The sequence below is a fragment of the Chlamydomonas reinhardtii genome, chromosome 1, assembly GCF_000002595.2.
Source record: "Chlamydomonas reinhardtii strain CC-503 cw92 mt+ chromosome 1, whole genome shotgun sequence".
In the NCBI taxonomy this organism is placed as follows: Eukaryota; Viridiplantae; Chlorophyta; class Chlorophyceae; order Chlamydomonadales; family Chlamydomonadaceae; genus Chlamydomonas; species Chlamydomonas reinhardtii.
Genome location: NC_057004.1, coordinates 4684120 through 4701872, shown reverse-complemented (window position 1 = coordinate 4701872; position 17753 = coordinate 4684120). Strand labels below are relative to the sequence as shown.

The 17753-nt window shown below is 62.6% G+C and overlaps 4 protein-coding genes across 4 annotated transcripts; 2 read left to right on the top strand and 2 right to left on the bottom strand.

Moving 5' to 3' along the window:
- Position 1: 1 nt before the first annotated feature.
- On the bottom strand, positions 2 to 6495 carry CHLRE_01g032400v5 (uncharacterized protein). The gene is made up of 14 exons (XM_043058658.1): positions 6042 to 6495; positions 5661 to 5796; positions 5366 to 5415; positions 5042 to 5122; positions 4521 to 4619; positions 4191 to 4283; positions 3849 to 3941; positions 3484 to 3604; positions 2495 to 3255; positions 2061 to 2155; positions 1847 to 1964; positions 1582 to 1686; positions 1224 to 1391; positions 2 to 799 (listed from the first exon to the last, which is right to left on the bottom strand). Exons 1-14 carry the CDS (start codon positions 6426 to 6428, stop codon positions 623 to 625), a joined length of 2484 nt encoding a protein of 827 aa, XP_042928572.1. The 5' UTR covers positions 6429 to 6495; the 3' UTR covers positions 2 to 622.
- Positions 6496 to 6651: 156 nt separating this feature from the next.
- CHLRE_01g032350v5 (uncharacterized protein) lies at positions 6652 to 9959 on the top strand. The gene is made up of 9 exons (XM_001690015.2): positions 6652 to 6852; positions 6919 to 6997; positions 7148 to 7197; positions 7331 to 7507; positions 7766 to 7827; positions 7975 to 8151; positions 8334 to 8465; positions 8729 to 8854; positions 8960 to 9959. Exons 1-9 carry the CDS (start codon positions 6827 to 6829, stop codon positions 9190 to 9192), a joined length of 1062 nt encoding a protein of 353 aa, XP_001690067.1. The 5' UTR covers positions 6652 to 6826; the 3' UTR covers positions 9193 to 9959.
- A 934-nt stretch (positions 9960 to 10893) lies between these two features.
- On the top strand, positions 10894 to 13860 carry CHLRE_01g032300v5 (uncharacterized protein). The gene is made up of 5 exons (XM_001690014.2): positions 10894 to 11436; positions 11651 to 11697; positions 11988 to 12230; positions 12676 to 12792; positions 13008 to 13860. Exons 1-5 carry the CDS (start codon positions 11295 to 11297, stop codon positions 13122 to 13124), a joined length of 666 nt encoding a protein of 221 aa, XP_001690066.1. The 5' UTR covers positions 10894 to 11294; the 3' UTR covers positions 13125 to 13860.
- A 1-nt stretch (position 13861) lies between these two features.
- CHLRE_01g032250v5 (uncharacterized protein) lies at positions 13862 to 17753 on the bottom strand. Its single transcript, XM_001689548.2, has 7 exons — positions 16923 to 17753; positions 16555 to 16656; positions 16084 to 16227; positions 15853 to 15949; positions 15404 to 15603; positions 14976 to 15204; positions 13862 to 14641 (listed from the first exon to the last, which is right to left on the bottom strand). The coding sequence occupies exons 1-7, from the start codon at positions 17546 to 17548 to the stop codon at positions 14549 to 14551; spliced, it is 1491 nt and encodes a 496-aa protein (XP_001689600.2). The 5' UTR covers positions 17549 to 17753; the 3' UTR covers positions 13862 to 14548.

The window sequence follows — 17753 nt, the reverse complement described above, 5'->3', positions numbered from 1 at the left end:
CACTGGTGGGTCCTGCGATTTGCGCCAATTTAGGCAGCGCAGCGTGACACGGCGTGTCATAGCCGGTCGACTTGGAATGATGAGCTTGGTGCACATGCGTTCCTTTATGGAAGTCAAGGGCGGTCGTGGCAGGTCGTGGATCAGATCACTGAAAGATGATGGGCCAGCACACACGGATTGCATGCCTCTTTTGCTTTTCCCACACTCTGTGTCGAATCAGAAATACTTGGGCATGCTATCACGCGCCCCTACAAACACGAGAAGCCTTGCTACGGTATACACGCATGAGCCATGCACCTTGTGTGGATGGCATGCGCATCGCGTGTACGATGTACCGCAAAATTGACTCCCAGTTCCCATCCTGCGCCACAAAATGTCCTCCACACTAGCCGCGATCCATGGCTACCCACATTCCATGCAAGCGCACATACACACGCCCGGTCGCCCGAAAGCGGGGCACCCAAGCTAGCGCGCCTCGACACCGGCGCGCTTGAGCTCCGCCATCCCGGATGAATTCCACCCCCACTCACGTGCTCGCTACTTCTGAATCACCACTACTTCACCAAACAAATTAATGCCCGCAGTCCGTCCCTTCCCAACCACGCACGCCTCTCTTCCAACCTCAGTAGTCCGGAAGCGTGTTCTCCTGCGGACATACCATCACTGCGTGCTCGTAGTTGCAGATGGTGCCGGGCTTGAGGCGCCGCGGCGAGCGCGGGTCCTCCGCCACGTCCACCACCATCTGCACACGCTTGACGTTGCTCTTGTTGAGCACCAAGTGCGACACGCGGTTGTTCAGCTGCGGCAGGAAGCAGTTGGGTTGGGTTGGGGAACGGATTAGGTAATAGGCGAGTATCGCACTCGAGAGACCAGGAGGAATGCGCGTCAGCAAAACATCGACACAACCTGCCAGCTACCGTCGGTACAGTAACAGCGCGCGAACGACGCACCAATGCCTTGTCCCTTCTTGCTACGCATTTATGTGGGCACGGGTGGGAACCACACACATCGGGACTACGCTTTCCTGCCCCTTGCCATGTTCCATCACTCGAGAGACCAGGCGCAGGGGAATGGGCACAGCGGGGCGCGGCAGCATGCAGTCAACGAGACGGGTGGGAAAGCCAACTCCTGACGCCAGCGCGCACACCCGATGGTCGGCATGGGCGTCATGTACCCGTGGACGTCCTCCTCTGCATGGTGTGCCCCCACGGCGCGCTCCCCACCTCGAACACCATGCCTTCCGCCATGGGTATGGACACGCAGTCGTGCTCCGCCGCTGCGCTGTGGGCCTGGCTCATGCGGCGGCCCAGCTTGCGGCCGTCCTCGTTGGGGCAGACCTCGAAGCTGACGTTGGGGTGCGTCACGATGGGCAGGTGGATGCGGTGCGCAAACTGCGGTGGGGGGCGTAATGGAGTTGCGGGGGGCATTGAGCGCATGAATGTGTGTGTAGAGTGCGTAGTAGGATAGGTTGCAGCGGCGGCATGAAGGGCTGCGCAGCTTGTTGCAGTCGCTGCGCCTATTCACCCGCAACTGACTGCGGCAGCAGCAGCGTGTACTGCCGCTACTCGTGAGCACGCTCACCCGCGCGTATCCGCCCATGTCCTTGTGGACCTTGATCTCTGCGCCCGGCTTCATGCGCGCAAACTGCAGCCGTACCACCTTGTCCATGTCCTCCTTGCCCACCACCTGCGCGGCAGGCGGGCCGTGAAACAGAGGGAACAACACGTGACGCGAAGAAAGCACGATGCCAAGAGAGCATGCCGCTTGACCTCCCGCTCCGCGACAGTAGCCCCATCCACGAAATCCACCCGCCTACTTCACGCCCCGCCCCCCGCCCCCCGCCCACCTTCTCCAGGATGGGCTCGATGGCCTCCTTGAAGTAGTCGTAGTACGGGAAGCGGTACACGTGCTCCGTGGACTGGTCGCTGAACACCATGTACAGCGCCTCCACGCCCGGCTTGAACCTGCGGGGGGTTGCAGGGATGTTTGGAAAAGCGGTACAGGATGCACTGATGTGCTGGGTGGTGCCCGGCAGCCCACAGCCCTCGCTCGCGACCCACTTGGCCATGTTGTCCTTGCGCCCGTCGACCGCCGCGTTCTCCCGCCGCTGCCGCTCCGGCGTCCACATGTCGTCCGGCATGTTGAGCACAAGGTCCTGCAGGAGCGGGCGCAGTAGTGGCAGCCGGAGCCCAGCAGAGGTAGGTCGTGGGGCACATATAAACACGCACGCACACACACATACACACCAGATGAAAAGCCAAACATCTAAGTTTTCCTTGTGCTCTTTAACACACACACACACACACACACACACACACACACACACACACACACTAGTTGAGAAGCCAAACATTGCAGCATGGCGTACTGGTGAGGAGCAGCGTATCGTAGCATTGTAGGTCTGTGTCTGCTGCGAACCCCCGCCGAATCACCATCCGGTGCACCCTGACCTGTCGCGTCCCTGCCCTCCCACCCCCGCCTCCCCCTGCCTCACCCGGAGCTTGGTGATGTCCACGGTGGTGAGGGGCAGTTGGATGCCGGCCTCGAAGGCGCGCGGCGTGTCCTTGAGCTTCAGGTCCAGCCGTGGGTGTCCGCTGGCCCAGTGGCCCTTGGTCTTGGGCGTGTAGCCCATGTCTATGAGCTTGCGCGTGGCGGCCTTCACGCCATCATCCTCAATGCCCGTCGTCACGCCACGCTTGGCGGCCGCTGCCACCACCTCATCGCCGCCGCTGCCGCCACTGCTAGTGCTCCCGGACGTGCCCTCGGATGCGGTCAGCTCCTCCAGCGACGCCTTCTTGCCGCGCCCGCCGTGGCCCTGCTTGTGGCCGTGGCGGCGCCGGCCCTCCGCCCCCTCCTCCGCTGAGCCCTCTCCCTTGCCGGCAGCGTCGCCCGCTCTGGCCTCAGCGTGGTGCTTCGCCAGCGCCTCCCGCCGCCGGCCGTCACGCCGCTCCGCAGCCACGCGGTGCTGCCGCGCCGAGTCCGCCACCTCCTTGGCCGTCGCCGTGCCAAGCGCCGCCGCGTCCTCCACCGACACCCCGCCCGCCACGCCCGAGGACGCCGCGTCGCCGGACGCAGCGTCGCCGGCGCCCGCGCCGGCTCCTACCGCCGCCGCCACGCCGCCTGCCGAGGCCATGGCCCTGTACGTGGAGGCCTCTCCCAGCTGCGGCGCTGCCACGATGTTGAGCAGGCCGTGTGTGGGCACGCGCCGCCGCCACAGCAGCTCGCCGCTCACCAGATCCACCGCCGCCAGCTCGGCTGCAATGTGCGATGCACAATGGGGCCACACAGACATGAGAGGACACGCGCGGATGCGCTGAGCGGAAGCAGGGAGGAGGAGCGGAGCGGTGGCTGGCAAGGCACGAAGCAGGGCATCACTACACGCATCTAGTCTCCGGCGCTCTTTCTCGCGGCAGCTACGGATGATCCGGGCGCGCACATGGGCTGCTGCTGCTGCTGCTGCCGGGCGGCCCCGCCGCGCCTCACCCTCGTTGTCGGCGCTGTCACGGCTGTCACGGCTGCCCCACACGTTGACGCCGAAGTATGCCACGTCGTCCACAACACACAGCCCCTTGAGAAACTTGGGCGGGTCCTCCTCGCCAGGAAACTGCAGGCGAAGAAGTGGTGGGGTGCGGGCACGCGGTGCGGAGTGAGTGAGTGGTGCGGGGCAGGACAGGGTGTTGGGCACTGTGATGTAGAGGGCAGCAGGCGGTAAGGGACGAAAGCGCGTGGGGCTGGAACCACGGTGATGACCAAATCGCAGCATCGAGGTGCACAGAGTAGAAGAGAGACAGCACACCACGCCAGCACACGACATGCATGTGTCTTCAAGGCAGCTTAACCTCCGCTACCTTGAAGTGGCGCTTGACCTCCCCGGTACTGGGGTTGACTAGCGACAGGGCGCCGTTCTCGCTGTCCAGGACCACGAACGAGGAGCCCCAGGCCTGCAGGCGCGGGCGGCAAGGGTACGTGCGTTTCAAGCCCACCGCAACGACTAACGGCGATGGTGGAATTGCACGGGCTTGCTCAGACTGCCCAGGATCAACCTGTAGGTCTCAACTCCTTTCGCATACAACTGCACGACGGCCAGACATCAGGATCGGAAGGTCTGGACTCAAGCAGGTGCCAGCCAGCCAGCAGCAGCAGCAGCAGCAGCAGCACGCGCCCCCTGCCCCCGCCTCGCCCACACGCACCACCAGGCCGTGCGCCTTGTGGCCCACGCCCTTGACCTGAGCCACCACGCGCGGCCGCGGGTCCGCCGCTAGGTCGATTTTCACCGCCTCTGACTGCAAGCGACATGGGTTTGGGGCTCAGAGGGGCCACTCAGCGCACGGGAGTTACAGGTCGGATTCGAACCCGCCAGCAGGCAGGCACTGCATGTCGTCAAGCCTCAGACCCGTACATAAAACACGGCCATGTGCGGTGTCCTATTGTAACACGCTCGCGTGGCCACGCGCCCCACGGACCCCCTCTCCCCCTCTCCCCCGCCCCTCCGGCCTCCGCCCATGCTCGGCCCGCCGCACCTTGCCCAGGTTGTGCAGCACCACCCACACGCTGCCGCCGTCCAGTGGCGCCAGAGTGTTCACGTGCTGCCGTAACGTGAACAGCGACATGGAGCGCAGCTGCGGGCAGGAGGTGGGGGTGGCGGCGGTGGGGTTCCATGCATGATGAATTAAGACGAGGTGAGGGGCAGGGCGGGGGCGGGGTCATGGGGCGGGTTGGCCGCAGGAGGTGTGCGAAGCGCGGTGGGGCTTGTGCGCACGGAAGTATGGGCGGTGCTGGCGCCGATGCTGCCGCTGTGCGGGCAGTGCCGCATCCATCGCCGTGCAAACTGCAAGCCCATGACCCGGGCGCCGTACGTACCTGCGCCGATTGGGCGGGCTTTCGTTTCGTTTTTTAACACACACACACACACACACACACACACACACACAAACGCGCGCGCGCATACACACACACATTCACATCTGCCTCGCATACACTGCCCTGAGCTTATTGTTTTCCTTGTGCTCATTTTACAAAACCCACCCAAACCCAAACCCACCTTCTTCATGGAAGGGAACTGCAGCTCCTGCACCTCGCCGCCCTCCGTGTTGGCCACATACACGCGGTCGCCTCGCCGCACCTGCACGTGCAGACCCAGCAGATGCGGAAGCAAGTCGGCGGCAGCCCAGTCACGGCGGCTGCCCAGCCCCGCACCATATGCTCAAGGGGGCCGGCCGCAATGCCAATCAGCCCCACGACACCGAGGCTCCACTCCGGCGCTGTCAGGTAAGACGCCGCATGATCCTTGCCAGTGCTTATCCCCGTGCCGGCCAAGAGCCGACGGCATGTTCACTGGCACGGCATTGACACCCCGCCTCCTTACCGCATCGTGCGTGAAGCGCGACTTTATCCGTACACGGGACAGCTCCTTGCCTACGCGCGCGGAAGTGCGGGTCGCGGAATGGACAGCGTCAATCGTCGGTGTAGCCAATCCAATTGGAATGCGGTGCAGCGGAATGCCTGCCTCGCGCCTTCCGCCCTGTGCCATTCTGAAGCCTTTGCCCCTCCTTGCAGCGGCCAGCTGCCCTCGACTGGCCCCTGCTGTGGCTCTACACACGGTGCGTTCGCACGCCTGCCGCCGCCCGTGCTCGTGCCGTGCCCAGGCCGCGGGGTCTCACCGCTGTCTGCGTCCAGCTGCACCAGGTGTTCCTCGCTGGTCTTCGGGTGCCAATTGTGAGGCCGAATCACGTTCCACACGCTCTTCAGTGTGCCGTCGGCGTCAAAGTCGCCAGGGAAGACGCCGTAATGCACCCCCTGTGGGAAATCGGCGCGGCAGGGTGTTGCAGAAGCGTGCAGGCCTACGGGCGTCGTGGCGAAGGACGGCTGGCGATAGGCCCATGGCGTGTTGTTTTCAAAGATAGTGTGCGTGCGCTTGCGTGATGCTAAAGCCGGAAGCGCGCAGGTATCGCGTCGGCGTGTGTTTCGGACTTCCTGGTGCCGCGACGTGCAACACCCCCCGCCGAAGGCCAGACCAGGGGTCGCCCTGGGCACACACGCACCTCGCCCTCGTGCAGTACTTGCGTGGTGTTGTCATCCACGCTATACCAGAACAGCCGATTGTGTGAGGCCAGCAGCAGCCTCACGGGTTTCCGCGGCACAGGTTCGCTAGTCCCGGCCTCTACGTGTACCGCCGAGATGGTGGACACTCCATCCGTGGCAGAGCTGAGCGCCCTCCGGAGCGCGCTGCCAGCCTTAACCTGGCCCTTCTTGCCGCTACGAGAGTTTGATGCCTCTGGATCCCTAACGTGTGTGCTAAATGATAGGAACGCGAAGAAGAAGACCCCGCCCAAGAATAAAAGCGACAGCAGGCGTCTCGCTCGTGGGCTAAGGAACTTAATGCTCTTTGAGGCATGCCCAAGCTTGCCGCGAACCGGGACGGCCTGCATTTTTGTGAGACTGTGGGTGTTGCGTGTTTATGCCGATTCTAGCATGGCCAGCGCAGGCACCGATGTGAAATCATTGTTATACACATTTGTACGTTGACAAAAACAAATTCGGGGCTTCTTGAGTACTGACACACTCGACGGGCGGGATGGGCTAACCGGCCCCATTCTTACAAGCAATTCACCGGTTGCACGCATTCGCAACCAGTAATGCGTACAAATTTACCACAAACAAGTATTGTAACGTAGAACACAGTGCCCCAACCAGCTTCATAAGCTCCAGCTCTGCACAAAAAGGCTTTCTAGGGTTCGGCTTGCCCTGCGACCTAGCAGCTCCTCCACGCCTGCAACCTAGCAGCTGGGCCAGCAGCATGCGGATAAATCTGCGCCAGTAGGAGGGAATGCTGCGCAACGCTGTGATGCTATGGTGCGTACGCGCGGGGTCAGGTGGCACGCGGGAAGCTGACGCATCCCCCGTTGTTACTTCGCTCAGGTGGATGGGGGTGCGGGAGGCGCTCGCCGTCCACCGCTGCGTCGTATTCTTGGTCTTGGACGAGAGCAAGGCCTTAGGGGTACGTGCATCGCATGGGGTTGGCCTGGGACGGCCGCTGGGACGGGGCGCGCGGCCCTTCGTCAGCTCCTGACTGCCTGTAAGCGTGGGGCCTGGAGCCATTTCCGACCCGTTCTAACCGGACACGCACCTCATACCGTGTCCTCCGTAGAAAGCGGTGCTCCATTGCTTCGTTCTCAATGGAGCCATTCTTTTGGGCAGGTGCGCGCTTCTGCTGAAGCCCGTTGCGGAAGGCCGTTCTTGTGGCTGACAGTGGGCAAGCTGGCTCGCAACTCTAGTCCCCACCTCCCTACCACCATGCTCACTGCCGCCTCCACATTCCGCGCGCTCGCAGCATCCTAGCCTGGGACTATGGCCTCCAGCCGGCGGTGGGCTGGCTGCTGCGTGTGCTGGTGGCGCCGGTGTATGGCGGCGCGGTGGCGGGCGGCAGCCGCTGGCTGCTGGGGACGGCGTTCCAGGCGTTGTGGCTGGCGCCCGTGTACCTAGTCACCATGCTGGTTAGCTGCGGCATGTGGGTGCGGGGATGAGAAACGGGGGCACGTGTTGTGTGTTGGGCCGCTTGGGCAGCTTCGGTGCGGCCAGGGCGCGGCACAGGCGAGCCGCGCTTTACCAGCTCGAGTTTCACCCCGTGACTGGAAACGCAAGAATGCGGCTGCGTCCGCTGATACCTCGTGGGTTTGCAGCCTTGACTTATGCTCGTAACGGCGCGCGTGGCGCATCTGCTCTGTTGTCATGCTACAATGGATACGCGAAACCCTGGCTGCTGCAGATACAACGACGTAGCCAAGTACGCCTACCAGATAAAGACGCGGCAGCAGAAAGGCGGTGCAGGTGCGCAGGGCACATGTTGTCGCCGTATTGCTTATGCGTTCACTGGTGGGTGAAACCCGTGCGGAAAGCAATGTTGCTGGTTGCCCTGCAGTGCCCCTGGTGCTGACTCATGAACATGGCTCACACGGTGTCTTGCGCACGCAACAGGAGGCAAGGGGGCTGCGGCTGGCAGTGGCGGGGCAGGCGGCGGCAGCGCAGCGGGAGGCGGCGGTGGGTCCGGGGGCGGCGGCGGCCTGGAGGACGCGGCTCAGGAGCTGTACCGGGTGGTGCTGTTTTGCATCTTCTTTGCGGAGGTCAGCTTAGTGGGCAAGCTGCCCTACGTGGGTAAGTGACGGCGCACAATGGTGTCCGGCTTCCTTGGTAGCGAGAAGCAGCTCTGAGTTTCAGGCGCAGCCCAGGTCTCTGCTCTTCCAACCCCCACCAGCCCACCGGTACCTAGCACCCTTAACCCCTTGGTGTTCGTTCCGTTCCCGCTGCCCCACTCCCTTATCCGCTCCCTCCCTCAGGCTACTTCCTCAACGTGCTGGCTCTGTCCTGGCTGTACGCCTACTACTGCTTCGACTACAAGTGGGGGCTGCAGGGCGTGCGCCTCACAGAGCGCCTGGCGTACTTCGAGCGTCGCTGGGCCTTCTTCGCAGGTGCGGAGGGGCTGGGCGGACGCGGGTCGCTTGCGAGTCTGAGGCCCAGACCGCGCGCTGTTGGAACCACCACTTGACGCAGTTGCAGCGCCGTCGCGCAAAGGGGCGCCCAATGGACCAGCTGCTGCTGCGGAGCATTGGCACAGCTGAGCCCCGCATCCTTGGCGCTATCCCCCCCCCCGGTCCGCACCTCGTATCTCTTGTTTGTAAGAATTGGGAATGGTGAAACACCCCTCCCTTCCCGGCCCCGACGTTGTGCGCAGGCTTCGGCCTGCCCATGGCCCTGTCCACAGTGCTGCTGTCCTTCTACCCGGGCGCGGCCGTGCTGGCCGTGCTGTTTCCCGTCTACATCCTGGTGGCCTGCGACTGCGACGTCAACGCCGCGCACGGTAAGGGCGGGCAGTTCGCAGAGCCTGCGGCCAGTTGCGTCAGGCATGCGTGCTGTAAGCGCTGTTCCACTTCCTCATTCAAGGTGCGCCGTCGGCTGCCCACAGATTGCGTCCTGGGGCCAGGAGGCGCAGCGCAGCTGCGGCACCTACCCATCTTTGCGCTGGCGCTGTGGCCCACGCAGCACGTCGTGCAGCTCATAACCGGGAGTAGCAGTAGCAACATAAGCAGAAGCAGAGCGGCGAGTGTGGCTGGCATGCGTGCGGTTGTGGGTTTCAGTGACAGCGCGGAGAAGGCCGGAGCGGACGGGCATGGCGGAGGAGCACGGGCGTATAGATGAGGATGCGCGTTGACTGTTGGACCGGATGTCGGGAACCTAATTTGCAGGCTGCATCGAGCTTTCCCCCAATCAAGGGGGGCTGAAAGGTGTACAGTGTGACGGCCATGTGGGGGTGCTTCAACCTTCGGACTCAGATGGTGGACGTGGTGTGGACTCATGCCCGGGAGATGCGGTGGACGCTTGCGGCCGCAGACGTGGCGTGGGAGGGAGAACCACTATCTTGTCCTTGACGGGGAACTTCTCTCAGGGGTTGTGATACTTAGTACCGTATGCGGCAAACGAGCTGGGAAAGTGTTGTAGTAATTTCTCAAGTCGTCATGAACGAGAAGAAAAATAGGCGGCAGGGAAAACTCGGCTGGAGCGAGAAGCGACCTCGCGAGTCCATGGACATCTTGACTTTCGCGAGGTCGCGAAGTCGCAAGGAAAGCAGCCCTGTCACCGGGCACATATGGCGGGCGGTGCCTGTACAAACCGACCCCGGCTATGTCCGGGAGATGAGGCTAGTATCGGAACCTTCGGCCTCAGACGGAGGACGTGGCGTGGCGGCACAGCCCACTTTTCCCTTGCAAGGGAGAGCCACCTTTTCTTGTCTCAAGTCGTCATGATTCGAGACCCAGAACCCCACGGGGGTGGAAAGGGTGCGTGACTGCGAGGACGATGATCAGGAACACGCCGAAGGGCTGAAGGGCTCTTGTCAACCGGAGTCTCACATTGGAGTGTGCGGAATCGCGTTGCGCCAAGGGGGCCACGGGGCACCCCTATCCTCGTGGAGTCGTGGGAGAAGCCGCACGCAGAGTTTCATACATCGCCGCATCTGTCCCGACCAGCTCCCAGCTCCCAGGCACACCTAGGACCGACTCTCCTGGATGCACTCCCCCTGACTCCTGAAGATGGATGGAAACGGCTCCCTGCCTCCCCACCATCACCTCCCCTTCTCCCCATGCTCTCCTGCAACAGTCAGGGACAGACTTGGGGACAGACGGCAACTAGGGTTGGCATCACTGGGTTGGCGCTACCGGGTGCCATTCCTAACGGCGACCAAGGGGTGGCACCCCAGTCGCCCCTGACGGCGATGGGACCCAGCCACATGCACATCGGTAAGGGACCTGCACATGCAGAGTATCTCTAATGCCAGACTCGGCACCAGGCGTCTTGTTTGTGAGCCTGGCACGATCGCCTACTGTATTTATTTGATCTGTCTAGGACTCAATTGTCCCTGTCTTTTGTTCCTGCTTGCTGCTGGTGCACGCGGCGTGCAGGGCTTTCCCCTGCCCCTAAATGTGGCATCGCCGATGGCAAACTGCACGCCCCTCCTGGCTGCTGCTGCATACTCAGGGCGCACTTGTTAGAGGACTTCTTGTAACCTTAGCGACTCTGTTGCTGGCCATCTTACACCGGGCTCAAGCGCAAGCGCCTGAGGGGGGAGGGGCAAGCCGGGGTACTGCGTAGCGGTAGGGGACTGCGCACCCAACCTCGTTCGTAACGCAGTCGGCCTCCATCCCGACGGTATCGTTTGCTGTGGCATTGTGCGGCCTTTACGCTGACTGGCTGCACTCACCCCTGGGCACACCCAAAGCTGACCCCTGACCCGGTCTCCCTGCCAGCCACTTTTTCGGTTGCCCAGCGCGCCGTCCACCACCCCATATCATGTGCGCATTTTAACGGCTGACAAACAGTAGGGAACCTATCCTTAAGCTTGGAACATGCCACAATTTCTTTGTCCCGCGCAAATCCACCTTGTCACCAAACCGAGGAAGCGGGCGGCGCTACTGTCTCCTTGACATATTTATCACGGGATGAGTCGTTCAACTGGTGAACGCGCTCAAAGCAGCTCTTCCCCGATAAAGTTGCGTGGGATACCCAAGCAAATCATTGCCGCGGAGGCCCGAGGCGCCTCCTGCATCTGCTCAATGGGTTCAGTATACATCCAAGTACACCACCAGCTAGCATGCGCCTGCCCCGCCGACGACGTACGGTCCCCGGCGATTGGCTCGATGAGGGCTTGAACTCCTCGGGTGCCCTCCTTTCCGGTCCTATTTGCTGTTTCGGTGGGATACATTAGGAAGGAGTTGTTTGTGGAGGAGGCCGCTCAAATAGACACAATGGAGGACCAGTCGACTATCCGTCTGGGCAAGCGCTGCTTCGTGGGCAACCTTGCCTGGAAGACCTCGTGGCAGGACCTGAAGGACAAGTTCCGGGAGTGCGGCAATGTCGTCTACACGAACGTCATGCGCGACGACGACGGTGAGAAGGATGGCAGCCACATTCAGCTGCGCCGCAAGGTGCTCCGACACTGTCAAACTTGTTTGGCTCGGGCGCTGTTGGTCTATCTAACAGCTCTATGGTCCTGGAACTACGCGCTAGGCCTTGTATCCAGCGGCAGCCGCGCCTGTTTCCCGCGCCCGTGCTTGAAGAGGTGATCCAGGCGTGCAACCCACTGCTCCCCTCTGTTTTACAGGCCGCTCGAAGGGCTGGGGTATCGTGGAGTTTGAGAGCCCCGAGGAGGTGAGGGACATTTGCGCTCGCGACGAGTCAGCGCAGTCGCGTCCGAGGGCAGCATGGTCGTGGTCGCTGAGCCCGCACCGGCGGCTCAGCTAGATTCAGTAGGTCTGCGAGCTCCTAGGGCCTCCTACGAAAGCTTCCTCGTGGATTCAGCGGTGATTGGCCTCTCGGCGAAGCGCTCCAAGCGATTGCGCGACGCTTGACCAACATGCGCTTACGAGCAGTTGGGTCAAAAGCCTGCGACAAGGAAATGAATGTGTAGCTAAACAGATACCCGTTTCGTGGACTTGCAGGCTCTGCACGCTATCCAGACCCTGAACGGCGCTGAGCTGGGTGGCCGCCGCATTCTGGTGCGCGAGGACCGCGAGGACCGCGACGTGAAGCAGGCTGACGGTGCCCCTGGCGCTCCCGCCGAGCGTGCTCCTCGCCCCGCCCGCGGTGCTGGCCGCGGCGCTGCGAACGGTGGTCGCGGTGCCGGCCGCGGTGGCCGCGGCGCTGGTGCTCCCGAGGCGACTGGCGAGTCCAGCGGGCTGCAGGTGCGTTAGCAGATTGACTTACGCGCGTGACATGCGGCGGTACCTGGAAAAGCGGGCAAGTTGAAGCGCAATCTAGAGAATTGCGGTTACACTTGCTGGCTGGCGAGCTCAATCCGCAACGAGCTACCGTTCGTGGACTTCTGTGGGAATTTTTACATAATGTGCTGCAAGGTTCTGCTTGGGGGGTGCCGGAGAGCCTTCGAGTTGTTCGATAGGGGGCTCGGTGCTACAGGCCCGGCAGGCCCAGCCCCGCGCGCCTCCCCCGCCAGCGCTTGTTCCCTTCATAGGGCTGCAACGCGTGTGCTTGGGTCACTGCTCAGCGACTAGCGCTTGCATGCTCCTGGCGTTGACCAAGAGTCCCCGTCTTGGGGTATGGAAACACTCAGGCCTACAGAACATATGGCAAAGGTCTGAGCCCCCCTCCTGCTCTTGTCTAACTGTACAGGTTGTGGTCCAGGGCATCCCGTGGGCTTACACCTGGCGCGAGCTGAAGGACATGTTTGCCGAGGTTGGCGGCGTGGACCGGGCAGACGTGGTGACCGGCTACGACGGCCGCAGCCGGGTGAGTCAGCACACCAGCCCACAGTGGCGCCCGCCGGGTGGGCGGTGTACAGCTCCCGTCCATGACGGTCGATGTGCCCCTGGAAGGGCCAACTGCGTTCGTGTTTTGGCTACGACAACCCGAGCCATTGCTGGGTTGCGAAAGAGTGCAATGCTCTTTGTCCGGTTCCGGCCGTAATGAGTAATGCTCTCTGTGTACGTCTGACTTCTGTGCAGGGCTACGGCACCGTCAAGTTCACGACCAAGGAGGCTGCCGAGGCCGCCGTGGCCCGCTACCACGAGAGCGAGCTCGAAGGCCGCCGCCTGGCGGTCTTCATTGACCGCTACCAGTAAGCCAGTGGCGTGCGCTTGAGCCGCACACCCAGCGTGCGGATGTGTGACCGCTGTGCGTTAGTCGGCTGGTCGCGGTGAAGGGCGTAGGTCTGATGGTGGAGCCCACCGCCAAGCCGAGCAAGGAGAAGGGATTCTTGACGCTCGAAACGTGCGGCTGTGCATAAGTCCGGACCGGTGTCTAAGGTGCCTGTGATTGGTATATGTGGCAAGGAACGGGCGCGGGAAAGATTCGCGGCAAGAATGACCAGGGACGCATCTTGCTGGCTGGGCGAATTGGCCCTGCTGTGGGCCGGCCCCTGCTGCAAGGTTTGAGTGCAGGTGTATTAGGCTCCCGTTGTGAGGCCACACTGAGATGCAAACCCTACATAGCAATCTCGGAGGGCGGTCCACTGATACTGTGGCCACCCCGTCAGTTTACTACGCGGTGTAAATGGAACTGTTTTTTTGAGGTTGCGACACAGGATTCGGGATTTCAGGGTGGTGGCGCGCGCTGTCCGCTGTCCCCTGAGGCTGATCCTGGAGGTTCCATATGTTGATGGGCCTCAAGAGTGCGTGGCATGAGGCAGGTGGTGTGGTGTTCAGGCGTTTTCGGACCCGTCCTTTCGAACGTCTCCGACGGACCTTCGACTCCCAAAGATTCAAACGAAGGAACCGCGGCTGTGCATGCACTCGGGGTATCCTCGACGTGTCGTTGAGGATATGAGGTAGGAACAGGGTGTAAGAAATCACGTCCCCGTATTTACACTTCCGGATGCGGGCCTCGATTTGCATGCGCGAGCCGGGGAAAGCGCAGCAACCTTGATTACACGATGCGGGTCACCAGAAGCCCGTGCGCAGGGGTCGGGCACGTGCACGGGCTGACAAGGGGTGTCAGCTTTGTACAGCTGGAAAACGGGCTGAGCCCCATGTAGCGCAAGGGATGTGCGGGCGACATGAACAGCACCCTTGCAAGCCCAGCCAGCGGGATTGGCCACTATGCCAACGCCGTGCCGAGGCACCGACATGCCCTGTCCCCGCCACGCCACCTTGCCCACGCCACTCCACGGTATATGATACCCTAGATGCACCTCATCCACATCCCACGCAAGCACCGCAAACGGCTAGCCGGCGGGACCCCGGGCCGCGACACATGTAAGCGGGGCTCGGGGACGCATGGTTTGGCTGTTGCACACAATTTTGACATTCTTGCCCCCAAGACGCTTGATGTCGACATGTTTGATACATGGTTGTAAGAAATTAGGGCACGAGAGCTATACTCGCGGACTGACGAAAGTCAGTTCATCCATGGACTTGCGAAGTCGCCTCTCGCTCCGGCCGAGTTTTCCCTGCCGCCTATTTGAATTCAATAGGCATTTCCAAGCCCTTATAAGTCCTAGTGGTCGAGAATTGAGAAAATAAACCCGAATCGGTGCCGGTCCCGAAGCTTATGTGGGCGGCGGCGGTCCGGCCATGTCTGCGTCCTCGGTTCCGTGCACCGTCAGGGTGCGGTTGACCAGTGCCTTCATGTCCTCCAGCACCTGCGAATACCAATGTTGGAGACACGTAGCCACGGTGAGCAGAGAAGTCGTTCTGTTCAGCTGCTTCCAAAACGTCAGCTACGCCTGCTCCCCCTGGGCTGCTTAGGCGCATGCACAACTTCCGGCGACGGGCATCAATGTGCACATGCTGATTGCTCCTGAACTGGTTGTGCGGGAGTCCCCACTGATTATATATGAAGCCGAACAACCCCACCAGCTTGGCGTGTCAAGCCACCCACAAGATTGCCCACACGCCCACAGCCATGACCCCAAAGCCCCCCAGCGCCCTCCAAGCACCCTCCCCAAGCACACCACCCGCGTCAACCGCCCCCACCTTGGCCTCCTTGCGCTTGTTCTCCTCGTAGTTGAACATGGCCAGCGCCGCCTTCTCCTCGGCCGTGTAGATCTGGTTCTCCTTGCGCATGCGGATGGCGTTCATGCGGCTGTGGCGCGAGCCGCTCATGATGTAGCCCAGGGTCTCGAACTTCTCGATCTGGTCGCTGCTCAGGCCCACCTCACCACGGCGGGGAATACGCTTGCCGCTCGCCACGTAGGCGGCCATGCTGCGGGCCGGGGGGTGGGGGTGGGGGTCCAGGCATGACTTTGTAGATGGTGGCGGCGATGGACAGGCAGGAGGAGAGCAGGCACACTATGCAGGCAGCTGCCTTGAGAAGTCAAAGCTAACTCGTACCCCCAACGACATGATGTATCAAGAGCTCACGTAGTGAACGTGTCCCGCCACCATTCCCCGGCCCCGCGTACCGCTCGCCCTCGCCCGGCCGCAGGAAGCCGCCGAAATTGCCGCCCGCGCCTCCCGGCCCTCCGCGCTGCGAGTCCGGCAGCGCCGGCCCCACGTCCTCCTCGCCCTCGCCCGCCGCCGACAGCGCGTCCCGCCGTTGCCGCTCCTCCTCTGCCGCCAGCTCCTGCTGCACCGCCAGCCACTGCTTGAGCAGGTCGGCCTCCTGCAGGTGGTGGGGAGCGCGAAACAAGGGGATGACGGGCTTTATTAGAGTGTGTGTAATGTCGCCTGTGGGGTGTGGAGGGAGTGCCTGTGCGGTTTCCAGCCATGCGGCAACGGCCGTACGGTAAGTCAGGTCGCACAGCCAAAGGCACCCATACAGCCATACCCATGCACTGGGCCCCGCCTTCCCCTTTGCCTCTGCCCCGCTGGCCGCTGCTGCCCCGCTGCTGCGCCGCGCCGCGCCACGCACCTCCTGGTCCACCTCCAACAGCCCCTTGTGCGAGGGCGGCTCAGAGGCAGCGGCCAGAGCTGCTGCAGCGCCGGATACTGGGTTGGGCGGCGGCGGCCTGCGTGAATGAGAGGTCCGTAATGGGTAACAGGCTTGGAGAGCCAGGGCAGGCAATACCTGGGACAGCCCAGCCCTTTCACATTTTACGGCTGACGAGCACCATTGCCCGTCACAATGCACTCATATGCTCACTTGGTTCTGGGCTTCTTCTCCTCCTCCTTTTCTTTCTCCTTCTCCTTTTCTTTGTCCTTGTCGCCGTGGTGATGGTGATGGTGGTGGTGGTGCCCGGTGTGGGTCTGCACCGCGGCCGCACCCAGCAGCAGCACATAGTCCTTCCTGCTCGGCAGTAGCAGCAGTGTTGGGGGGGGGTTACATTCACGATTATGTAAGAAGTGAAGGCGTAGGGGGGGCAGTTAAAGTTGTGAAGACTTATAATCGGAGGGAGGTGAGCACCCATTGACCTGCTGGAGGATCGCAATGACCGGCACGTCCAGCAAGGTGCGTGACAGGCACTCGGCCGCCAACGTGCCGCCCTGTCACTCAAGCCACACGCATTCGCACTTGTCCCAACAGAACTGCTCCTGGTCCGACCTCCACATGCGGACTTCGCCTGCTAGGTCCTGCCCAAGCAAATAGGCTGAGCGCGCGGACACGGCCACTCACGGGATGTCAAACTTGGCGTTTGTGCCCTCTGGTGGACTGGGTGTGGCCCTCCAGAAAGGCTTCACATTGCGCTCCGCCATCTTGGCGCGCTTCAGCCGCCGGCTGCGGGCGCAAGGGACGGGTTGGGTTGGGATGGGTTGGGTTGGGTTGGGTTGATCAGCATGCTGCAGAGTGCTTTCCCACACAAATAGCCCTGGGCTGGTCTGCACATCCACGGCATGGGACTTGTCGCAAGTCCCGCGTGTAGCCAACAAGCTGCTGCCACCCACGCCACGCCCGAAACCCAGCGATCCCCGTCACCCAAGCCTTCCACGCCACAACCCACCCCTCCCCGCGCCACACCGCGCCGCGCCACACAGCCCACTCACTACTCCTGGAAGTTGCCCATAGCCTTGGCACGAATGTCCTCATCGCTCACGTCGCCATCGCCGCCGCCCGCCCCGAAGTCGGGGTTGCGCCCGAAAGCCGCCGGCAGGTCTCTCCCGTCCCGGCCACCGCCACCACCACCATAGCCGCCACCACCGCCGTAGCCGCCGCCACCGCCACCGCCGTAGCCGCCACGGCCGCCCCCAAAGCCACCGTCGCCGCCGCCCCCGCCGAAGCCGCGGCCACGGTCACCGCCGTTGAAGAAGGGCGGAGGTGGCGGCGGCGGCATGCGTGCGCGGTCCTCATCTGCCCCGCTACGAGGTGGGGGCGGCGGATAGTTGTCGCGCCCGCGTGGGCTGCGGGAGCGCTCGCGTTCACGGCGGGGGCTGGGCGACCGGCGACCCCGGTCGTAGTCGGGGCGCCCGCTGGGCCCTGCACCGTCCCGCTCACGCTCCCGTTCCCGTTCCCGTTCGCGATCCCGGCCTGCCAAGCCTTCACGGTCCCTCTCGCGGTCGCGGTCACGCTCGTCGCGCCCGGAAGATGGTCCTCGCTGGTAATCTGGAGAGTCTCGCCGCCGCCTGGGAGGCGAAGGAGACCGTCTGCGCGGCGACCTTGACCTGCTGGGCATAGCTCCTCACTCTACGGGCCGACACAAGCTGACGTGCACGCCAGCCGTGCCTCAACAACGTCACTGCTGCGCCTCCTCCTGTCTACAAGGTACGCATTTAGTCTAGCACCCACTGTCTAAATTCAGTAAGAAAATAATTTAGGTGCTACCGAAGGAGTTCGGTCAAGCCAAATTTTGCGAAAGCTTGTATCCGGCGTTGTTCTAG